The 23,197-nt window shown below is 47.2% G+C and overlaps 2 protein-coding genes across 2 annotated transcripts; one reads left to right on the top strand and one right to left on the bottom strand.

The window, feature by feature from the left end:
- Window positions 1-4,482: 4,482 nt before the first annotated feature.
- On the top strand, window positions 4,483-6,199 carry LOC124689780 (peroxidase 72-like; the record flags this gene model as incomplete). Its single annotated transcript, XM_047223251.1, has 4 exons — window positions 4,483-4,701; window positions 4,779-4,970; window positions 5,830-5,995; window positions 6,165-6,199. Coding segments are annotated over 4 exons (612 nt in total), but the record flags the coding sequence as incomplete, so codon positions are not given.
- An 8,850-nt stretch (window positions 6,200-15,049) lies between these two features.
- LOC124689779 lies at window positions 15,050-19,104 on the bottom strand. The gene is made up of 3 exons (XM_047223250.1): window positions 19,063-19,104; window positions 17,064-17,811; window positions 15,050-15,473 (listed from the first exon to the last, which is right to left on the bottom strand). Exons 1-3 carry the CDS (start codon window positions 19,102-19,104, stop codon window positions 15,175-15,177), a joined length of 1,089 nt encoding a protein of 362 aa, XP_047079206.1. The 3' UTR covers window positions 15,050-15,174.
- Between the last annotated feature and the right edge of the window lie 4,093 nt (window positions 19,105-23,197).

Raw genomic sequence — 23,197 nt, 5'->3', positions numbered from 1 at the left:
CATCGACATGCATCTTTTTTTATGTACAACTTATTTTGAGTCGAAGTATGGTTGTGTTGATTTGAAGAGAGGGTGTGTGGAGTAGTGTAAGGGAGAGTGAGTGTAAGCGAGTCTACGTGCATAGGTTGCATCCATCGAGCAAAGGAGTGACGACAACGGGACAGGCCGGCTGGAAACGTCCGAATCGGCCGTTGCTCCCGGGCCTGTCTCCATGGTGCTTTGAGAACCAGTTGGGCCACAATACGGAGCCCTTGTAGGCAGTTAAACGGACCGTTTCGCTTCTCAACCCATGTAAAAAGGAGAGTCCTAAGTAAATTGTTCTTCACCGCACAACTAGTGCAAGCAAATATATATGATGGTATATGTTCCTTCACGAGTAACAACTCTATTGCAATTTACTAGTAAGTATTGTATACTTGGTTATGGTTCGACCGAGAATGCTCGCAACTTTATACCTTTATTTATTGTATCTCCCCAAAATACAACCACCGGAGGTTTGTAGGCATGTTTGATGAGTGTTGTCGGTCTACCAACTTCAATCCTTGTCACCCCTGTAATACAACCACAAAAAGTATTCCTAAAGGAGGTGCATGTTTTAGATACGTTTTTAAGGAATAAAAGATAGATTCTTGGCATCAAAGTAAGATGGGTTTGGGGCTAATTTAGTTCCCCATGAGGAGCAACTAACGAGAAATGTGGCAAACGCATTTTTATAACACACCACTATGTGGCACACTAATGGTTACCTTTGGGATTGTTTGCAGAGAGAAAACGTGTATGGAACAAGCGGATGTGCCTTTTTTTCTCTTTAATAATGTTCAGTTTTTTTGAAAGGATAATAAATGTTCAGTATAGACGGTAGAGCGCGGTTCTTTCTATAACATAACATGCTTTCAGATACGTAACGTTTCACTTCGAGCGGCCATGGTACATACTAACGCAAGGAAAATATAGAGCTACACATATCCTTATGTCAAAAATGGCTTTAGGTAGTTTTATTTGTTGCACCTTAAATGAGAGGCATCAAGGCGAGGGTGTTTCACTACAAATCAGCTCCGACGTCAATCCTCATCGCTTCTATCAAGAACGATTCAAAGCTTCGCCGGTGATTGGGGCAGAAAACACTTGAGCTCCATCATGCCAGTATAGTAGTCCTTTTTACATCCTCATTTCCTCATGTCCTCCGTTTTCTCTCTTTTGATCCCATGTCAAAAACTATCTTCTTAATTAAAGGATGCAAGCAAATCTTTTTCTCTCTGGTTCAAACAAGAATCAAAGAGAACCTATCTATTTTGGAAACTAATTCCTCCTACAATTAAGTTCACTCTTCCTAAACGAAAAAAATGCGGAAGTGCTAGGACAAAATACACACAGAAAAACTAGTAGAACTAGACACATAAATCGTATAAACATCTAATAAAAATAATACTACTGAAGTTTTACTAGCTCAAGTAATTCAGTAATCATCTGATGAGATTATGTGGTGTACTTTCAGAATTGATTTTGTTCAGCTGATGCAGATGTCAGGTAATCCTGTTTTCCAGGGGGGAAAAACTAGGAGTGCGTGTGTGCATCAAATTGAATAATATGGATTCCATGAAAATCGCAAAAAAGGGCTTTATTTTTCCTACATCTTTAGCAAAAAAAAATACATTGCATCTATTTTTTATTACAAAATGATATCTTTGCATGACGCCCGGGTGATGCCCTGACCTTGGGGCGTCATGTTAGATAGCATGGCGCGGTTAAGACAGTTGACGCACAATACAGCATGCCTCCCCTGGCCAGGGCATCATGCTATCGAGCATGGCGCCCCATAGCATCATGCTACCTAACATGTGCCCTAACTCAAGGTATCATACAAAGAGGCCATTTTTTTTTTGAAAATTTTACACATCAGGATCATTTTGTACTTAAGTTTTCAAAAAGAACTATTTTTTGTCCATTTTCACCTGAATTTTCTGAAGGATGTAAAAAATATGGCAATAGAGTAACACCAACTAAGCTCGTTTAAGGTGAAGTTGGCAAAAACCGCTTCATATCCAGTGTGAAAACCCATGCCTTGGCCTTATAGAATGGGCTTAGTGACAATGAACTTGTGTTGTTACCTTCTTGAAGGTGTTGTCTACTTGGTGTTGGTCTGGTTTTCATTGGCTAGCCACGGCATACAAGATAAAAATCCTTGTCTAGATCGTATATGGCCTGACATGGCGATGGTGGCGCACGAGGACGTTCATCTTCATGAAGACATTGTTGTGGAAGAACTCGACCTAGTTGTAGGTGTTTATTTCATATCTTTGTAATGTTTCGGTCATTTTTTGACAAAGAGTATATGTTAATACCGCGGAGATACCAATTCCACACGGCATATGCAACCGTATTGTTCTAGAGGCATTACGGATGCACATAGACAAAAAAGAAAGAGAATTACAAAAAAAATCCCCGCTATATTGATCCATTCCTTGAAACATCAGTACTAACCCCACCAAGACAACACCAGAAGTTCGGCTTATCCATAAGTGGCGCCTCCAAGAAGGAAACAATGCACAAGCGTCGTCGCCGCTCGATCTAAGGTTTTCACCCTGAAGAAAGTCCTCACTCTCAAAACATTGCCTTCAACAAAGATAATGCTAGACACAACCAACTAATGCCAGACATTGTATTTTCACCCTCAAGGTAAGATTACGAATTTCTCATGTGCAATCGCTCCCACTTGCATGTCGCTGCTCCAATTCACGAATCACCGAGCATATTCCTCATCTCCACCCTCACTCGGGCCACCCTTTGCTAGTCCTTAGATCTTGGCATCCATGACATTCTCCGTCGGCACCATGTAAACAGAATGTACTCTGTGATATGAACATCTAATAGAGTTTCGGAGCGATCCCTCTAAACCCAAACGGTCAGAGTAAAACACGGGTGTGCACGATCGAATTTCACCCGATCCAGCAATCTCCAGACATGAATCGTACAATGGAGTTCGCCGATGGAGCCTTCCGGGACACGCCCCCTGTAATTAGATCAATGAAGACATGCATCAGGCAGATCTTCGTCTTGACGTGAGAGAAACCCTAGGACCTCCTCCTTTATTTGATCCAAGCTAGTAGGCTCAGGCCACCAACTAGAAGTAGAGGAGAAGATGATCTTGCCTGCCACCGAAGCAACCCACGAGGATCAAAGCACGTAGCTGCTGCCGCAACCATAGGCCCAGATCGGATCCAAGCAAGACCCACTGCAGCCGCCGCTGCCATGGCAAGCAGCATGCCCGCGCCACCGAGGATATCTTAGTATATCCGCACCGGCGCCTCAACCATGACACATCCACCTCCACGCGCCGCCAACCACGCGTGCTCGCCGCCATGAGTCGCCGATCCGCCTCACCGCCGTTGCATGCATCCTTATCCCTCTATTGTTTTGGCGAGATGGGCGCCGCCACCGGCCGCGGCGGCGGCCGGGGTGCAGCATGGGGATGTGGCCGCTAGGGTTTCAGTGGGAGCCTGCGGTGTCGCCCAAGCAGGGGTGGCACGGGAGGGAGAAAAAATGTATCTAGTCACAACAACTGAATAAGAGCTCGGCCATGGTTACCTCTATTTTGTAATCTGCCTAATAATTAATAAGAAGAGTTGTATGCATCATTTTGTGCAGGCCAGGGGATTCAACCTTCTTTTCGAAAATAAAATGAGAATCCATACCAGTCTATGAAATATGTGTCTAAAAAAATGAAGGTATGCTAAGTGATACCTCAGCGTGGTTGGCTTTCGTCAAAGAACACGAGCAAAGAAGTAGCACAAGAGCTGCATGATTGCTACATACTAGAAATATGGGTGTTACCGGACACGGCAATGCTATAGACTCTAGCTAGCTAGTTAGTTCGTGGCTATAGCTTTGCCTCTTTTCTTTTTGGTGTGTGCCTTTGGATTAGCCCTTTCCGCTTTACATCCATGCACATATCGAATTTACAGAAAGCAGATGCTTGTACATAGAATTATATACCAAACCTGGCGGCGGGAAAACAAATTAAAGGTATTTGGCGCCTTGAGAGCCCATACAGCGTTGTTGCACAGCAAAAGATTTAGCAGAACTACACCTAGCTAGCTAGAAGGGCCAACCGTATACCTACAGCTGCTGAAGCAATGATATATAATTTTCCCTTGATGATGAAGTAGTAGTATGGCAGCTTAATTAAAGTGAAAAAGAACTAGCTAAGAAGTTGCCATGAGCTAGCAACCCTTTTGTTAATTTGTTATGCTTCCCCCACAGAGTATGTTTCCCCAATAATTAACGTGCATGGATCTCATGTTGTTCAAGCTATCTAAGCAAGGCAATGCTCTGAGCCTAGCTAATTACCTCCCCAAGCGCCAAGCCTCCCTTATATAAACCCGCCCCCCGGCTGCATATATATACATCTCACCACCACCATCACTGCAACACGAAGCAACTACAGCTATATATCTAGTCCCGGTATTTGCTTGGCATTTGTGATCAGCAATGGCGATGTTTGCCGTCGCCTTGGTCGCCGCCCTCCTCTTCTCGGTCTCCTCCGCGTTCCCTTGGGGCGGTCAGCTGGACCCCCACTTCTACGACCACTCGTGCCCGCAGGCGCAGCAGATCGTGGCGTCCATCGTCGGCAAGGCGCACTACCGTGAACCGCGCATGGCTGCCTCCCTCCTCCGCCTCCACTTCCACGACTGCTTCGTCAAGGTACGTCGCATGCAGAGGTGCGTGCGTGCTCGTGTGCATTGCCGGATACATGGACTGACCGGAGTAATTACCTGCAGGGCTGCGATGCGTCGATCCTGCTGGACAGCAGCGCGTCGGTAACGAGCGAGAAGCGGTCGATCCCGAACAAGGACTCGGCGAGAGGGTTCGAGGTGGTGGACGAGATTAAGGCCGCGCTGGAGGCCGCCTGCCCGCGCACCGTCTCCTGCGCCGACGTCCTCGCCCTCGCCGCCCGCGACTCCACCGTCGTGGTACCTACACTTGCTCTTTGCTTATTATTCTATGATCTGCTAGTGCTTGTTGCTTCCAGCGCCGCAGGAATCCGATTCTGCTGGCTAGTCGTCAAGCCAAGCACCAGCGATTTGGCTGCAAACGCTCCTAACCGTCCATTCTTTTCTGTCACACCCAGAACATTGTTCATCTGTTTTATCTGCCAAGCTATACGCACGAGTGATTTTGGCATGCATGGTAAATGAATTTTGTGCCACACGTACGAAACACATGGTAAAAGAAAGAATTGACCAATAAAACAAAACGGGAGCACATTGCTCGGTAAAGCAGTGGCCAGCAAAGCTACCTTATCAGTGCAAAGTAACAATATGGCATGGCATCCCATGTCGACGGAACAAGAACAGGGTAAAAGCTGCACAGCACCCGGCCGGCCTGTGTTTTCTTGACTACACATACCGAGTAACAAACCTACTCTAGATACTAAAGTTGGTTTTACGAAAACAAGTTACAAATTAACCTGCTAAAGTTAGTTCATGAAACAGTAGAAAATGATGTGCATGTTTCAAAAAAAAAATGATGTGCAGCATCGTTCGTACTAGCTAGCCAACGGTTTGACGGTAACATTTTTTTTTTGGTAAAACACGCTTATCCTATTGTTCAGTTCAGCTACTTTACGGAAAAACGAGCATTTTTAGTAGTGTTGTCTTATCTCGTGCTAAGTTCAGTCTGTTAACCTAGGCTCGCCCAGAGAAAGACTGGCTAGTAAATATAAGATGAAAACTTTTACTGCTACGTTTTGTTTCAGACAATCCCATCTGAATATTTTGTACTCTGGAAATCTTTTCACATGAGATTGAGATTTTTCGCAACCTTGTGCAGACCGGAGGACCAGGGTGGATCGTGCCGCTGGGCAGGAGGGACTCTCTGGGCGCCAGCATCCAGGGCTCCAACAACGACATCCCTGCCCCCAACAACACCCTCCCCACCATCATCACCAAGTTCAAGCTCCAGAGCCTTGACATCGTCGACCTCGTCGCCCTCCTCGGTACGTCTACTACACAACAATTCACATTGGCACATCATCGTTGCATCAACCGTTCGTACAAATCAGCGTGCAGTGCAATAATGAACAGCTCGTGCACTAGGATGGATGCATGGATAGGGCGCCTCACAGAGTGTATATGTACATGTACCGACAATGTTAATGCGTGCAGTTGTAGTAATAGGTGACAAGCGGCCGATCGTTTAAATTGCGCTACCAGACATGTACTATATGAGTGCTTGGTCTAAGCTATCTAGTCAGGTCGCGATACTGCTGATGATTGGTACGAAACCTAGGTTCTTCACTAGTCAGGTCGCGGGATTCATGCATCCACGTACCCGACTGTACTAGCACATCACATCTTGCCCTGTGTTAGGGTAATATGCTTGTTGTATTATCAGGGGGCCAAAGGCCACAATATATAGTACATGTACAGGTGCACATATGCAGAAAGCCCCCTAACATATGGGGAAACTACAATAGACAAATATATACATCTAACACCCCCCTCAAACTCATGGTGGATCCACAACACTGAGTTTGGAGAGTAAGAAATCATGCTTGCGCTCGAGTCCGTGCCTTCGTAAAGAAATCCGCCAACCGCAAATCTGAAGGCACATAATAAACCGCAACAACATCATCCCGGACCCGTGCACGTGTGTAAAAAGCATCAACACCGATATGCTTGGTCAGCTCATGCTTGACCGGATCACGTGCAATGCGATAGCACCTGCATCGTCGGACAAAAGTGGAGTGGGTGTCGTAACAGAAACCCCAAAATCTCGCAAGCAACCACCGTAACCAAGTCACCTCAAGCAATCAACAAAGCCATAGCCCGCAACTCAGCCTCAACACTCGAACGGGAAACCGCGACCTGTTTCTTCGTCTTCCAAGCAACAAGCGAACCACCTAGAAACACACAAGTAAGCGTAGAGCGAACGACGATCCGTAGGATCACTCGCCCACGTAGCATCCGAATAGCACCTGGAGCCGGAGAGAGCCGGAACGGGGAAAGAAAAGGCGACGAGTGATCGTGCCACGAAGATAACGAAGAACACGGAGGAGATGACTAATAGTGAACAGTGGTAGGAGCCGAGACAAGCCGACTCGAGAATATGAACAGGATAAGAAATATCGGGACGAGTGACAGAGAAGATAAACAAGACTCCCAACAAGATGGCGATAACGGGTGGGATCGGGAAGAGGATCACCATCGATGGGACGAAGCTTAACATTAAGCTCCATAGGAGTATCGACCGTGCGCTCATCCCCAAGAGCAAGCACGAGCAAGAAGATCCTGAATGTACTTTTCCTGAGAGATAGAAAAGCCATCAGGAGTGGAGGAAACCTCAATGCCAAGAAAATAGCGAAGAGGACCAAGATCAGTCATAAGAAACTGATCGCGAAGACGAGCCTTGACGAAGGCAATATACTCGAGATCATCACCAGCAATGATCATATCATCAACATAGAGAAGAAGAAGAGTACGTCCACGAGGAGAAGTGTGAACGAAAAGTGCGGGATCATGAAGACTAGGAGAGAAACCAGCAGCGAGTCACCACAGAGGCGAAGCGCTCAAACCAGTGCACGAGGGGCCTGTTTGAGACCATAGAGAGAACATAGAGGATGACATACGGGTCCCATTTAGCAGACAGCGGTATCACCGTTTGAGAGGCGGCAGGGGATCAAAAGAAAAAGGTAAGTGACCAAATATGAGGTGCCAAAAATAATTCCTGAAAAGAAAGTTTTATAGTACATAGAGGATGACATGCGGGTCCCAGTTAGCCGCAGCGGTATCACCGTTTGAGAGGCGGCAAGGGATCGAAAGAAAAAGGCAAGTGACCAAATTTGAGGTGCCAAAAAAAAACTCCAAGAAAAGAAAGTTGATTGCACATAGAGGATGACATGCGGGTCCCATTTAGCAGCAGCGGTCTCAACGTTTCCAAGGCGGCAAGGGATCAAAAGAAAAAGGAAGTAGCCAGAAATCAGGGGGTAAAAAAAAATCCAAGAATAGAAAGAATTTTGGTTCATAGAGGATGACATGCGGGACCCATGATCCTGCATCGTAAACGGCTCGATCGGAGAACGTTGAACGAGATGGCGCGATCGAGAAAAAAACAATGCCAGAGAGGCTGCCATCCGGGCCCTACATCCCTCGGCGGTGCGGATTTGCGTTGACTCGGCCGGCGAACCCGAGATTTCGAGATGCACCACGTCCCGGGCCACCATACGCGACGTTTTGGCCGCTTTCGTCGGGCTAGGTGGCCTCAAAAACGAGAAAAAAAAAGTTTTGACATGCACCACGGAGGGACCAAAAATCGTCGGCCATGGTACACCAGCAACCACGGCGCGACTTCAACTTCGTCGGCCATGGCAACTTTTCTTGTAGTGGATCATATCATCAACATAGAGAAGAAGAAGAGTACGTCCACGAGGAGAAGTGTGAACGAAAAGTGCTGGATCATGAAGACTAGGAGAGAAACCAGCAGCAGTCACAACAGAGGCGAAGCGCTCAAACCAGGCACGAGGGGCCTGTTTGAGTCCATAGAGAGAACGTCGAAGACGACAAACCATCCCATCGGGAACAGAATACCCAGGAGGAGGCTGCATGTAAACCTCCTCACTCAACTCGCCATTAAAAAAAGCATTCTGAACATCAAGCTGGGAGACAGACCAGCGGCGAATAGAAGCAACAGCAAGAAGGGTACGCATAGTAGTCATATGAGCCACAGGGGCAAAAGTCTCATCATAGTCACGGCCGTGCTCCTGCTGAAAACCACGAGCCACAAGACGCGCTTTATAGCGCTCAAGAGATCCATCAGAGCGAGTTTTAATTTTATAGACCCACTTACACGTGATGGGACGAACACCGAAGGGGGAGAAACAAGATCCCAAGTGCCGGTGCGCTCAAGCGCAGCCGATCTCCTCGGCCATGGCAAGCTGCCATTCAGGATGACGCTCGGCATCCCGATAAGAAGTCGGCTCGGAAACGACAGAGAGACCATACTGACTAGGAGAGTAACGAACTGGAGCACGACGCTGACGAACGGGCCGGGAAGGGGGAAGCTCATCTGCAGAAGACAAGTCATCAGAAGAAGAGGAAGAAGGGACAACATCGGAAGGAGCCGAAGCCGGAGAACGAGGAGCACTAGGTGGACTAGACGAACGAGAGGATGGCGCCGAAGGGGGCGCATCAGAAGTAGGAGGGAGGGGAGGAGGGACAGCAGGGGGTGCATCCGGAAAAATAAGAAAAGAGATATCATCCACCGGGTAAGTACCCGAGGTGGGGCGAGGATAGAAGGGACGCGTCTCATCAAATGTGACATCACGAGAGATGCGCATCCGATGACCAACGGGGTCCCAACAGCGATAGCCCTTATGCTCATCACTGTATCCGAGAAAAACACACTCAACAGACTGAGCGGTCAGTTTGGTGCGTTCGCGAGGAGGCAGAAGGACATAGCAGACGCAACCAAATGAACGGAGAGTCGAGTAGTCTGCAGAAACACCAGAGAGACGCTCGAGAGGAATGCCACCCTGTAGAGCAGCGGAAGGATGAATGTTAATGATGTGGGCCGACGTAGCGACAGCCTCAGCCCAGAAATGTGGCGGAAGAGAAGAGGCAAACATCATAGCACGGGTGGTCTCAAGAAGATGACGATGCTTACGCTCGGCGACGCCATTTTGAGCATGCGCACCGGGACAAGAAAACTGAGCGAGGGTGCCCTCCTCAGCAAAGGACACCACGAAGGTGCTGAGAGATATACTCACCAGCAGAATCAACACGGAACACGCGAATGGGTGAGGAATACTGAGTGCGGACCATGGCCGCAAAACGCTGATAAATAGAGAGCACCTCACTGCGAGAGTGCATGAAAAACACCCAGGTGTACCGTGAAAAATCATCAATGAATAAGATATAGTATCGATGGCCCCCTTTCGAAGCAAAGGGAGCCGGACCCCAAACATCTGAATGGACTAAATCAAACGGTCGCTGAGAGACAGACACACTAGTAGGATAGGGAAGCTGAATCTGTTTGCCTAACCTACAACCCTGACAGTGTAACGACCCATCTCCGCAGACAGACCCTGAAGGCCACGATGAACCAAAGACGACAAGGCGAGAGTCACAAAGGTGACCAAGACGATGATGCCATCGCTGAAAAGAGCCGGTGACAGAGGCAACAACCGGAGTAGAACCGCGGATGAAGTGGCAGCGGAAGGAACACGAAGCCGCTCTAACTCCCAAAGCCCCGGAGACCGACGGCTACGAGGACCAGCTCCAACCAGGGCATGTGTGCGACGATCCCGAACCGCACAAGACTCGGCGTCAAGAATGACGCGACAACCGGAATCGGTGAGTCTGGCTAGCAGAGAAAAGGTTCATCCGAAGGCGAGGAACATGAGAAACATCGGGGACGAGAGAAAGAGGGAGTAGAAAGGGTGTCCGTACTAGAAACAGGAATAGAGGTACCATCGGCCGTGACAAACACGGACGGGAGAAATAAGAGACCGAAGAGCGAGACGGAATAGAAGACTCGAAGTCATATGAAAGGAAGCTCCGTAATCCGGATACCACGGGGACGTACTCGACCGTGTAGAAAGTGGTGGTCGCGCAGTGCCGAAGAGCCAGTCACGGAACCAGCGAGCGCCCGGCGAGGAAGAGTCTGGAGTAGCGAGCAGACCACGAAGACCCCTAAGAATGTCCTGATCAGAGAGTGCAACTGCAGAAGATCCTGAAGAGCCAACCTGCTGACGATCCTGGAACTACTGATGTAAACTGGGATCCCGCGTCCAGCAGGTGGAGGAAGTGTGGCCAACCTGGCCACATGAGGTGCAATGAGGACGAGGGCGGAGACTCGGACCGCGAGGCTGCTGACGTAAACTGGAATCCCAAGCATCAAGCAGGCAGTGAAGCTGCGCTATCTCATGCGCAGAGAGGGTGCGACTGGAGAGGTCGATGTACAATCAGGTGCCGACGAGGAGCTATCATCCACACGCACAGAGGCCACCAAAGGGGGGCACGGAGAGCCACACGCCGATGAAGACAGAGTCGGCAAAGCGCGGTCATAACCACGTGAAGAGGCCGCGAAAGTCGATGTAGAGCGGCAAGCCGACGCAGACGGAGTCGACGAAGCGCGGCCATAACCGCGGGAAGAGGCCGCAAAAGTCGATGTAGAGCGGCAAGCCGACGCAGACGAAGTAGGCGAAGCGCGGGCAGAGTCGCGTGAAGAGGCCGCAAAAGTCGATGTAGAGCGGCGAGCCGACGTAGACGGAGTCGGTGAAGCGCGGGCAGAGCCGCGTGAAGAGGCTGCAAACGGCGACGAAGAATGACCAGCCGTCATACACGGAGGCAGCGGACAAATACCAAGTACCGAAGGGAGACCCAAAGAGAAGGCGGGATCAGCGGAAGAAGACATAGCTCTTTTTTTTCGATTCTTTTTTTTTTGATTGAAGTCAACCGAAACGAAAAATCAGGCCGGCAGCACAGATCGAGGAGCGGGCGGCACGGATCGAGGAACAGGCGGCGGGGGCAGAGATCGGCAGCCTGGGAAGAACGACCACCACACGGCATAGCAGCACGGGCCGGGCCGGACAGCACTCGGCGGGAGCTGGCACGAGCAGGCACTCGGCGGGAGCAGCACGAGCAACACTCGGCGAGAGCAGCACGAGCAGGCGGGAGCACGGGAATCGACCACGGGGACGGATGGAGATCACCAGGCGGGCGGATCGGGACGGCCAGCACGGAGCGGAATCGGCCAGGGGGCGTCGGGCGGATCGCGAGCGGAGGTCCTGTTGTTGGGCGGATCGGCGACCAGGGAGAGATCGGCGCGACTTGGCGACAGGATCGAGTGGGGAGCGGAGCCTGGCCGGGGATGGCGGGGAATCGCGAGGGGAGGTCAGATCGAGGACGGGGGACAAACCGGCGACGAACGGAGACGAACAAGCAACGTCGGCCGGGAACTAGAGGATCAATTTTTGCTCTGATATCATGTTAGGGAATATGCTTGTTGTATTACCAGGGGGTCAAATGCCACAATATATAGTACATATACAGGTGCACAGGTGCACATATGCAAAAAAAAAACCCCTAACATATGGGGAAACTACAATAGATATATACATCTAACCAGCGGCCACCGCCGAGCGCCACCATGGCGCCATCTTGCTCGTCCCCACCGGCCGCACGACCACTCATCGAAGAGCTCAGCGCTGCATCCCCTACCTTGGCTCCCTTGGCAAGCTCGCCGGGGCTCGGCCAGCCATAGGAACGAGCGTGGGCAAGGCAGACGGCCGGCCGGCGTGGATCCTGGCGCTCCCTCGCCTATATGTGCTAGTAGATTGAGCTATTCCCTTCTCAGCTGGAACTCACTGGACGCAGATAAGTGAATGAGGAATAGCACTGGCCAGACGTTTGGTTCTTCGATTATGTCCAGCTAGGTAGGTTCCAACCAAAGACAATGGATAGTTCCGTAAAAAGAGAAATAGGGCAAATTATAAAGAAATTAATCTAATGTGTGCCAAATAATAAATAGCCAGGTAATGTGTCGTAAATAGTAAAGAAACGAAGTAAAGTGTGGTATATTATAAATCCCCCCATCAGGGCCCCGAGCCCCGAGACATCTGGCGACCTTCCTAGTCATATCTCGCAGCGCCTCGTCCTCTGGTGAGGCGCTGCGGCCCTTGCCAGCCACCACGGCCGCACACTCCAGCACGACATGACTCGCGTGGTCGAGGGACTCGAGGATGATTCCCTGCCCGCTGTCACCGGAGTGGAGGCAGGCGTCGAGATCCACGATGAGGGTGGCGAGGCGGAGTTAGGGTTGCCATGGGGGCACGCATCGGGAGCGGTACAACGTCGTGTCGGTGGGGAACCAGTGGAGGATACTGTGGCGGTGTCGTAGCTCCGAGCGGCAGCGTGGGTGGTAGCCGGTGTCGGAGGAGCGGCCGCGCCGGCAGCCCGAGCCATTGTGGAGCTAGGGTTGCTGCGGGAGCGCCCATCGGGGGCAGGGAGAGAAGTTGCGCAAGAGTGGAGGGAATGCGGGAGTGGAGGAGGCCTTATGGTGCTGAGCTTGGATCGGCGGCACTGTACACGGCCGGCAATGGCCTGAGTAGGGGATGGCTACGGCATGGCGCGAGGAGAAAGCAACGAAGGCAGAGCTGTGGCAGAGAGGGAGTTGTTTTCTTAATATAAATACATAATACAACATTTGCAGCACTTATGTGAAAAAATACCAGCACCCCTGTGCCTTCACTTTTCGGCAGTTCACCGTAGCGCCGTTGATGGTTGGAAATAATGGCCGGCACTTTCGCGGATCTGCCGTCAATTAGCATGTCATTAGCTGCACTTTTGCTGACTGCCGTGAATTAAATCATGATTTGCGGCAGTTAACAAAAATGTGCCGTGTAAACATACTTCTAAGGGTGATTTCCAAAAGTGCCCGCACCAAAGTGCCGGCATTTCTAGGACGTGACGTACTGGGTAACCCTGAGTACGGGAACAGCGAGCGGCCTGCAGCTAGATTATAGAGGCGAAACGAGCCTTGCTCGCTCGGTCGAGTTGGGCTGATCTGGCCTACGCCCCGAGCCAAATTATTTCTTCGGTAATACTAAGAAGAAATTTTCCCAGCACCCCGGGCCATGGCCTTTTTTTCCGTGAGCCTGGCTCCACTCCTGGATATCGAGAAGGCATCAATTACATCTAACCCTGTAAATATTTTAATGCTAGTACGGATGTACACAATCGTAAAAGATAAAAAAATGAAAAAAAAATGAAAAGTTGCTAGTGTTCTATTCCTTACACACCAAGATAACACGTGAAGTTTAGGTTCCCCAAAAGGCCAAAAACGACGCCTTCAAGAAGAAAGCATTATACAAACGCCGTCATTGCCCGAGCATAGATCTTATCTTTTCACCTTAAAACTCTCGAAACAAATTCAGTAGACCCATAACAAAACGGAAGCTTCTCATAGGGAGTACTCTGAATGCCCACCGATTGCACTATTGTGCATAGCTGTAAAAACAGCTGAATGTGCCTCTTTGTGATTGCCCAAGCCAGATCCTTCCATTTCCCCCTATAATTCCTTGTTCTCGGCTAGACCCATCAGCATTAGGATTGTGAACAGCTAGCTCTCTCAGCACTAAGACTAAGACCCATCTGATAATGGACACCATGGGCGCCGCGCGCTGGCCTCAACACACCAACCAAAGCTCGCATGGACCCTCCGCCCATCGGCCGCACTGCGCCGCTCATCAGCAACGCGATGTGGCGCAATCTTCCTGCGCAGGCGTTCTTCCAGATCAGCATCCTGTTGGATGTCTTGTGGGCTCCTGGTTTGCTACATAGTGACTCGGTGATACTTTCAGTACCGTTGGGGCATTTTTTTTTAGATCAAAAGGGGCAAAAAGCCCCCTGGTTCCATTGACATGCAACCAAGGTTTCACAAATAGTTTGAGATTTGTGGACTCTCATTACAAAGCCTAGAACTGGGAACTAAACCCAAAACCAACTCACTTTTTTCAGCAATCTTGTACATGACTGGGAACCAACGACATGACAGAACAGGAATCACCACCGAGAAACAGCAAGAAAAGAGGATAATCAGCGAAGGTGAACATTTTCCAGCATCTTCTCGCACGCAATCCCCTGACGCCAACACTGTCGACGGAGCCCAGCTGAGCCATCAGATTCTCCAATGGCGCCCAGCAGCAGAAGGCTCAAGTCCAGGCAATTCGCAGCAGCTCTCCCCTGATATGGTCCAGCATTGTTTGCATATCAAATGCATAAGGGTCTAATGACATGATATTCTCCATTGTTCGGTTTGTAGGTATTGAGTAATGAGTGATGACTTCAAGCTGTTTGATGTATATTCACCAATTTACTGCTCTGATTTCAATGCCTGGAACGGCATCCTCGTATAGCCTGATATCACTACCTGACACGGTATCCTGGGTAGTGGCCTCAAGCGATGAGAAATCCCACGGACACTGAGGTGAGACCATAAGAAATAATGGCACCAACGCACATAACAGTGTGTGCTACAAACCTACATCATTTGATTAGAAGCATCTTACAGGGCCCTCATATTTACAGAGATAGACGAGACGGATAGGGACAATGATACAGGATTGGGCTGCAGGATTCTCACTTCAAAGTTCAAAGGAAACCTGCCTAGCACCAATCAGTTCACACCGACGACGTCCTCGATCCCATTTTCCTTGATAAGATCGGTGAATTGGTTCAAGTAGCTCACGAGCCCGCCTAGCGATTTGATCAGCTCGTCGGCTTTCTGGCGAGTGGTCTCCATAGCCTCGGGTGAGATAGCATCGCCAGGAACATGGTTCTGGCCAGCATCTTCGTTGGCCTCTCCATTTAGTAGCATATGAATATGTTGCGCGTTTTCGTTTAACTTGTTGGCCAGCTCCCATGCATCAGTTTGGCTCTTCTTGTGCTTGTTGTGTGCTTCCGCGCCAGCATTTTCTGGACAAACAGAACACGCAAGTTAGCGGCAAAACATGACATGACACAAACAAATACTAACACTAGATAGTAGGAAATTGTAAAGAAGCTGATTTCAGTATCTAAACATGCCATAATTCTGTGTCCTAAAAGAATCTGTTTCAACATTGAGTACTAAAAAAAACACAATGGTATTTAAGGAAACCACCTACATAGAAAAGATGGCAATGCAAAGTAAAAGAAGGCAATGTTTGTAGAAAATGGGCTTCGACAGTTCAGCCAAACATATTTCAATAATATGAGAAACTGAACCTCTCCTTCTCTTAGTATATGTTCTGTCATCATAAATTTCTATCGACTTACACAAGAGCACACATTTGATATGAAATATTACTTTCATACTCCCTCCTGCCCAAAATATGTTGCATATAAGCTTTGGTCAAAGTCAAATTTCGTAAAGTTTAATCATCTATATTGACAAAAATATAAACATATACAACAAAAAGATAATATTTTTAGAGTTGTTATGAAATATATTTTCATATTGTGTGCATTTGTCATGGTAGATCTTTGTATTATTATTTATATTCTTGGTCAAAGTTTGCACAATTTGACTTGCACGAAAAATTATGCGCAACATAAAATGGGCAGGAGGGAGTACTGAAAATCTAGATAAATGTTTACACTTAGGTCCCTACGACATGTCACTATTTTGGAATTAACGGAAAGAATTATAGCATAGAGAAGGTAGAGCTAGTGACCAAAGTTTTTTTAACAACAATGATATTATTGTGGCATAACTTCTATCAAAGCCATATTCAGTTAAGGAATACCTCATTGTGGCATTAAAGTAACATAGCACATCATGAGTTTCATGAGATTATTAAGAGAATTGCTTGATCATGCTACAATAATTTGGTCAAAAGTTATACAGACAGAAAAATGACAAGAAAGGCTTCTTTCTTTATGATATTAGATACTAATAAATGGCAACCTAGAATGCATCAAAATGAATTAAGATGCTGTATCTGAAGATCCTAGATTTTAATCATACAGGATCTGTGGCTCCAGGCCCCCAGACAAGTATTGAGAATAGCTACTGGAGTGGACATGGCAGTTACAAGAAAAACAAAATATTCTAATTGGACTAGGACACAATATTGCTACTAGTATGAAAAAACCGAAAGGAAAGACATTATAAGCAGCCTCCTTCATGGTAACTACTAGCATTATCAGAAATATGCTTAGTAAATTATGCCCACGCCAATTCCGTAACACAACCCAGGATGGAATCATGTCCGTATGCAAAACGCTCACTTTATCAAATCATCCTAATTCAGTACTCCCTCCGATCTGAACTACGACAGTTATTATGGATCAGAGTGAGTAGCTTGATTCCTTAGCATATCATCTAGGGGTTTATTACTAGAATCTGTTTCCACATTGTATCGTCGAAATGCTACATGGTCGTATTTTGTACTAATCCATAAAGTATCCCCAACATATCATAATCAAAAGCACACAATTACCACATCGAAATATCTAATAGATCAAAATGAGAATCAGGTCAGGAGTGTGAACACAGCAAGCAGAATGAGAGCATTATTTTACCCAAATCTTGAGGAGCATTATCCACCTGCATCTCCCCCTCACTGTCGTCACCGTCCACCTCCTCCTCCTCTTCCCCGAGTCCAGCATCACCACTCTCTTCTTTTCGCACCTGAGCTAGCTGAGCACCACCGGCGCCGACAGAGCCTCCACCGGCACCCGCCAGGAACGCCTCCTCGACCTGGATGAGCGCGTCCATGATGCCGTACACCTCGGCGTCGAACCCCTCGGGAAGCCCGGCCTTCCTCCTTGCGGCGGCGCCCATCCCCCAGTACCTTCCCCCGGCGCGCCTTACCGCCCCGTACTCCGCCACGAGCGCCTCCCAGCGCCGCTTGCACTCGCCGGCCGCCCTCCCCTTCCGCCTGGAGGAAGGCCCTGCGGAGGAGGCGAGGTTGTCGGCGACGATGGCCCACTTCTGGAACGCGGAGACGGAGCGGGCCCAGCCGTCGTCGTCGACGGCGGCGACCGTGGCGACGAGCGCGAGGGTCTCGGCGGCGGTCCACTCGGGGGCGCCGCCGGAGCGCGTGCGGCGAGGGCTCGTGGCTCTGGTCCTGGAGGAGTTGGGGGCGGGCGGCGTCGGATGGTCTCCGGCGGCGGCGGCGGGAAAGGCCGCTTGGGGTTTGGAGGGGGACGCCGCTAGGGCTTGGACGATGCAGGGCCGTTCGGCGGCGTCGTTGGGGTCCATGGAGGCTAGGGCTTGGACGATGCACGGGAGGTCGGCGCCGCTGGGATCCATGGAGGCCGGCGGAGGCTGTTGGGAATGGGGAGGCGAGAGCCGGGTGGCAGAAGCTCACAATGAGTGAGGAGTGAGTGAGTGGAATCTTCGTGCCGTGCAGACTTTGCAGTAAACTTAGCATCTCGTACGAAGAAAGAATGGTACGTAAAAGTTTATTAATTAATCTAAACGAACGTGTTCGCACCAAGAGAAAATTGCACAAACCACCCACATAGTTGTGTCTATTGCGCAAGCTAAGGGTGAGTGAGTGGAATATTCGTGTCGTACATATTTAGTAGTAGCCTTAGCACTTCGTATCAAAAGAGGTGAAAGTTTTCTAAATAAACGTCTCTGCACGAACATATCTGTGCCTATTGCTCTCCAAAGATGAGCTTCTTGCTTTTCTCATACTTCAACTCGATTTCCCAGTGTATCTCGTTCCGATTAATAGCTTTTTCATTAGACATCGACGCAAGTAGTATATACATGTAAAGTAGAACTCGATTTTCTTTTCATGTCTTGCGACATGGAAGATGCCACTATTTATAAGTGAGAGTTACCATAATTATTAAGTAACCGACCTATAAATGTACTCGATCATCAACCAGCCAATTATACATAGTGCATGGGCTTTATTTGCAATAAGTGGATGTGACACTTTATAGGCCGAACAATGTGCATTTTTCATACAACACACATGAGTAGCATTAAATTGCATTCTTCCGGTTTATTTTTAAGCTTAGGGCGGTTTCAGCCGGTACTCGCTCACGTGGCAAGTTAGACCTTGGATGGTTAACACCACTACTTTTCCCCTCCCCCCGGCTTCGCATAGACTCCAACCCGGTGGACTGTCGGTAACCTAGTTGATGCCCTAGTCCTGGGCCGTGCCGACATGGGAAGCAAGGCTTCACTAGGGAGGTTGGATGAGCTCGTTGCTGCAACCTCGTGCCCGTGTTGAAGCTTTGAGCTCTGCCGCCCCACTTCGTCTCCTTTTCGGTCTTCTGGAAGCTTCGTGGCAAAATAGGACCCTGGGCGTTGATTTCGTCCAATTCCGAGAATATTTCCTTACTAGGATTTCTGAAACCAAAAACAGCAGAAAACAGCAACTAGCACTTCGGCATCTTGTTAATAGGTTAGTTCCAGAAAATGCACGAATATAACATAAAGTGTGCATAAAACATGTAGATATCATCAATAATGTGGCATGGAATATAAGAAATTATCGATACGTCGGAGACGTATCAAGGGCCTCGGCTCGCGTCTTGTTGTATCGCTTGCTGGATTTACCAGCCTGTCAAACATGATATTGCTATTGAGATGTCTTAGCATAGCGTTGGTGACTTGGATGATAACATATTCATCCTTAATCCATGTTATCAATTTTTCCCCTTTTAGGTCTCAATGCTAAGCGTGTAAATGGACAAGGGTGCAACAGAATGGCAAAGGAAGAGATCAAGGTGGATAACATGTTACGACTTCTAGAGTTCTGTTATGTAACTATAGATTATATGGGGAAGGGAAAGGTATGCCGCTAAAGTCTCGAGGTTAGGGGAAGGGAACTACAATGCGGTAGGTATGATATATAGAGAGATTAGGACGCACGCAAAGACATTTGAATGTCAAATTATAGCACGAATGGTTGTTTCTGATGATTCTCACCAGAGCCTCCAATAAAATTAGTGATGGCCCCAGTTAACATGTATACACGGGAATGGCGAAGTGACATTAACAACTATCGAACAGATTTCAACCATGGTAAGGGGATGAAGAGGCGGGATAAACTAGTGAGCCCGCATGCACCAACTCCTTATAATAGTAGAGAAATCTTGCAATAGTTCATATTATGCTAACATAGTTTTGATCACATTTTTCTAGTAATGTATGTTTTGTCCTAGTGCAACAAATTTACCATGTCAACACATGATGGAACTAATCAATATGTTCGAAGTACATAAAAACAAAGGGGAGATAAAACAAGGACCAAAATGAGAAACCTAGAAGTATGGCGGTAAAACGGGAACAGTAACCAAACTAACAACTTCCTCTCCCACCCCTACCTTTAAAACTCGTGATTCTGATTTGGTCTCTAGAGAAAAGAGAAACAACTCTAAGCAGTGAACCCTCATCTTGCATCCAACAATTTCATGTCCATGATTGTGATGAAATGTGATACCAGGGGTTTTCCTGTCGGTTAATCTCAAATTCCTAGTGCATCTCATTCCGAGTAAAAGCTCGTACACTATACATCAATACAAATGCCTACATGTGAAGCAGCTTAATATCAGTTTGTGTTTTGTGACACGAAATAAGCCACTATTTATAAGTGAGAGTTGGTTCAATCATTAACTAAGAAAACTATACCCAGCTCAATCATAACTAGCCAATTACACATATCTAGTACATTTCATAGGCGGTAAATGGATGATTCACTTCATGAACTGGACCACTTGTGACTTTCATATGATACACACGCATATCATCAGCAACCATGCATTCACATAAAGTGACTTTACATAAGTGATGTCAATATGAGCAATTAAGATGATTGTGGTCATATATACTAGGTAAAATTGTTTCACTAAAAAAGAGTAGTCAAATGAAAATCAATACCCCCTCCAGCCCGAATTAATTGGAGCAGGAGAGAATAAAAAGTAGTCAAATGAGATCGATTGCAAGAAGATCAATGGAAAAAATGCATTTTTCAAGGATGTTTGTGTGCATTAGAGCATGTGTTGATGGATTTTTGTCTGGGTTCAGACCATATCTTCGTGTTGATTCCACTCATCTCACTGGTAAGTATAATGGACAATTGTCTGCTGCTACGGCCATTGATGGACACAATTAGATGTATCCAGTTACATATGGTATTTTTGGGAAAGAAAATAATGCCAATTGGGCATGGTTCATGAGCAACCTCAAGAAAGCAGTTGGCACTCCTCCTGGGTTGATGATCCACATAAATGCTTGTAAGGGACTAGCATATGGTGTCAAGAAAGCCTTTGGAGATTATGCAGAGGACCGTGATTGATTTAGATACCTAATGGTAATTTTGGAAAGAAGTTCAAGGGCAAGGTACTGAAATACATGTGGCCTTGTGCATGGGCATGTACAACTCGTAGACATGATGCATTGATGGAGAAAATTGCAGCTAATTGTCCTAAAGCAATTACCTTTTGAGATATGATCACAAGCTGATATGGAGTCGATCTAAATTCCCCAAAAAGTGCAAATTTTATTATGTGAACAACAACATATTAGAATGCTTCAATAATTGGATTAACGGTTAAAAAGACCTTCCAATTGATTATCTGATGGACAAGATTAGGGTGATGATTCAGGAGAAGATCGATGTACACGAGGCAAGTGATAGCCAAAAACTTCAAGGTCTCATCCTCCCAAGTGTGTTGCATGAGTTGAATATGAAGAGTCGAGGATTGCACTATGATCTCTAGAAAAGTGGTCCATTGTCCGGTGAAATATCAGGAACAACAAAAGAAGGGAAGACATGGAGGCATGCAGTTGACCTTCAGAAAAGAGAATGTGGTTGCAGTGGGAGGTGTCCGAAAAACCATGACCTCATGATATATACTTGCTTGGCAAAGTTAGACAACTATTGAATGATGACTTTGTGCATGACTACTATTCAGTAGATAGATTCAAGATGGATTATCAGTTTGAGATCGCTCCAATGAATGGCAGGTAAGAATGGCCAAAGGTTGATGTTGGTTTTGAGATGATTCCTCCACCTCTATAAAGGGATGGCGGTAGGCCACGAAAACAAAGAATCAAGGCGAGTGGAGAGCCTGGAAAAAGAGGACCATATCAATGCAAAAGGTGCTTTCAATTTGGGCATATAGAGAAGGGTCGTACTGCTACTCAAGTTGAACTAGAACAAGAGCTTCCACCACCTCGTCCAAAGAAAGGAAAAACAAGGTAATTTACTATTTTCATTCATACATGTGATGCAATGTTTTCTTGAGGTTGTGCTTCAATGTTTTCCTTCACTAACTAAGTTGTGACTCGTAGGAAAAACATGATGTTGAGGTTTCCACAACAACTCTTGAACCCTCTTTGTTGCCTCATTCAAGACAAGGTATAGCAACTCGAAGGGCGGCTGCTGTATCTCCAACTAGCCCAGGTGTAACAACTAGCCTAGGTGTTACAACTAGAAGGATGGCTGCAATCTCACCAGGAGGTATCAGCCGGAGGATCATCATTGAGTAGATCAATTAGCTTCTTTAGTCTAGAAGAATGAAATATTTTGTGCTGCTTCATGAGCAAATATGCTACTTTGCAGTAAACTCTCTTTCTAAAACTCTCTCTCTCTCTCTCTCAAAGTCTTTTATACTGCTACATGTGCAAATATGCTACTCTGCAATGATCTCTTTTGGCTCGATGATGTGCTATCTCCCTTTTGTTATATTCTTCTGGAAAAGTTGTTTCATGATGTTGAATTTATGCTACTATAATTTTGTTTGAGAGGCAAATGAAGTGCTGTTGTAGAGAGCGTCAAAGTGTGTTAAAAAAAGCTGTTGGAGTGGGTGCATGACCTTTGCTACTTTTCTTTTTAGCTCATGTTAACATCCAGTTAACGGTGGTGGTAAAAATAGACAGTTGAGCAACCTTTGGGTGGTAGTTTTCTAAAGACCAAACTTTAAGTGGTACTTTTCTAAAGTGTGGATCTATTAATGGTATAGAACCAATTTTCCCTTTTCTGGTACTTCAGCTTGATCCCCCAGTGTATCTCATTCCGATTAATAACTATTTCACTGGACATCGACAGAATCATCTACATGTAAGGTAGAACTCTATTTTCCTTCATATTGAGCTACTAGTATTTATAAGTGAGAATTGGCATGGTCATTAAGTAATCGACCTATACATTTACTCGGTCATCAAGAAGCCAATTATACATAGTGCATGGGCTTTATTTGCAATAAGTGGCTCACTTTATTGAACGAAAAATGTGCATTTTTCATACAACATACATGAATAACATTACATTGCATTTTTCTGGTTTATTTTGAAGCTTAGGGCTGGTTCAGCCGGTATTCTCTAATGTGGCAAGTACTAAGACCATGGATGGTTGACGCCACTACTTTGTTTCCTTAATTTTTTTATTTTCCCTCATAGTCGTGTCGGCTTCGCCTAGACTGTAACCTGGAGGACTGCAGGCGACCTAGTTGACTCCCTCGTCCTGGGCGTGCTGACATGGGAAGCAAGGCTTAACTGGGGAGGCTGGAGGAGCTCGTTGCTGCAACCCCGTGCCCGTGTTGAATGCTCCGAGCTCCGCCGTTGTCTCCACTCTAGCGAGCAATTGCCGCTAGGGAAAGCAACATTGTTGTGAGCCAACCACTGGAGGATCATCTTGGAGGCGAGGCGCACCTCCGATACTGTAGAAAGTTCTGAAACACTAATATTT

Source organism: Lolium rigidum, chromosome 2 (assembly GCF_022539505.1).
Source record: "Lolium rigidum isolate FL_2022 chromosome 2, APGP_CSIRO_Lrig_0.1, whole genome shotgun sequence".
Taxonomy (NCBI): Eukaryota; Viridiplantae; Streptophyta; class Magnoliopsida; order Poales; family Poaceae; genus Lolium; species Lolium rigidum.
This window is presented reverse-complemented; position numbering and strand designations above follow the sequence as displayed.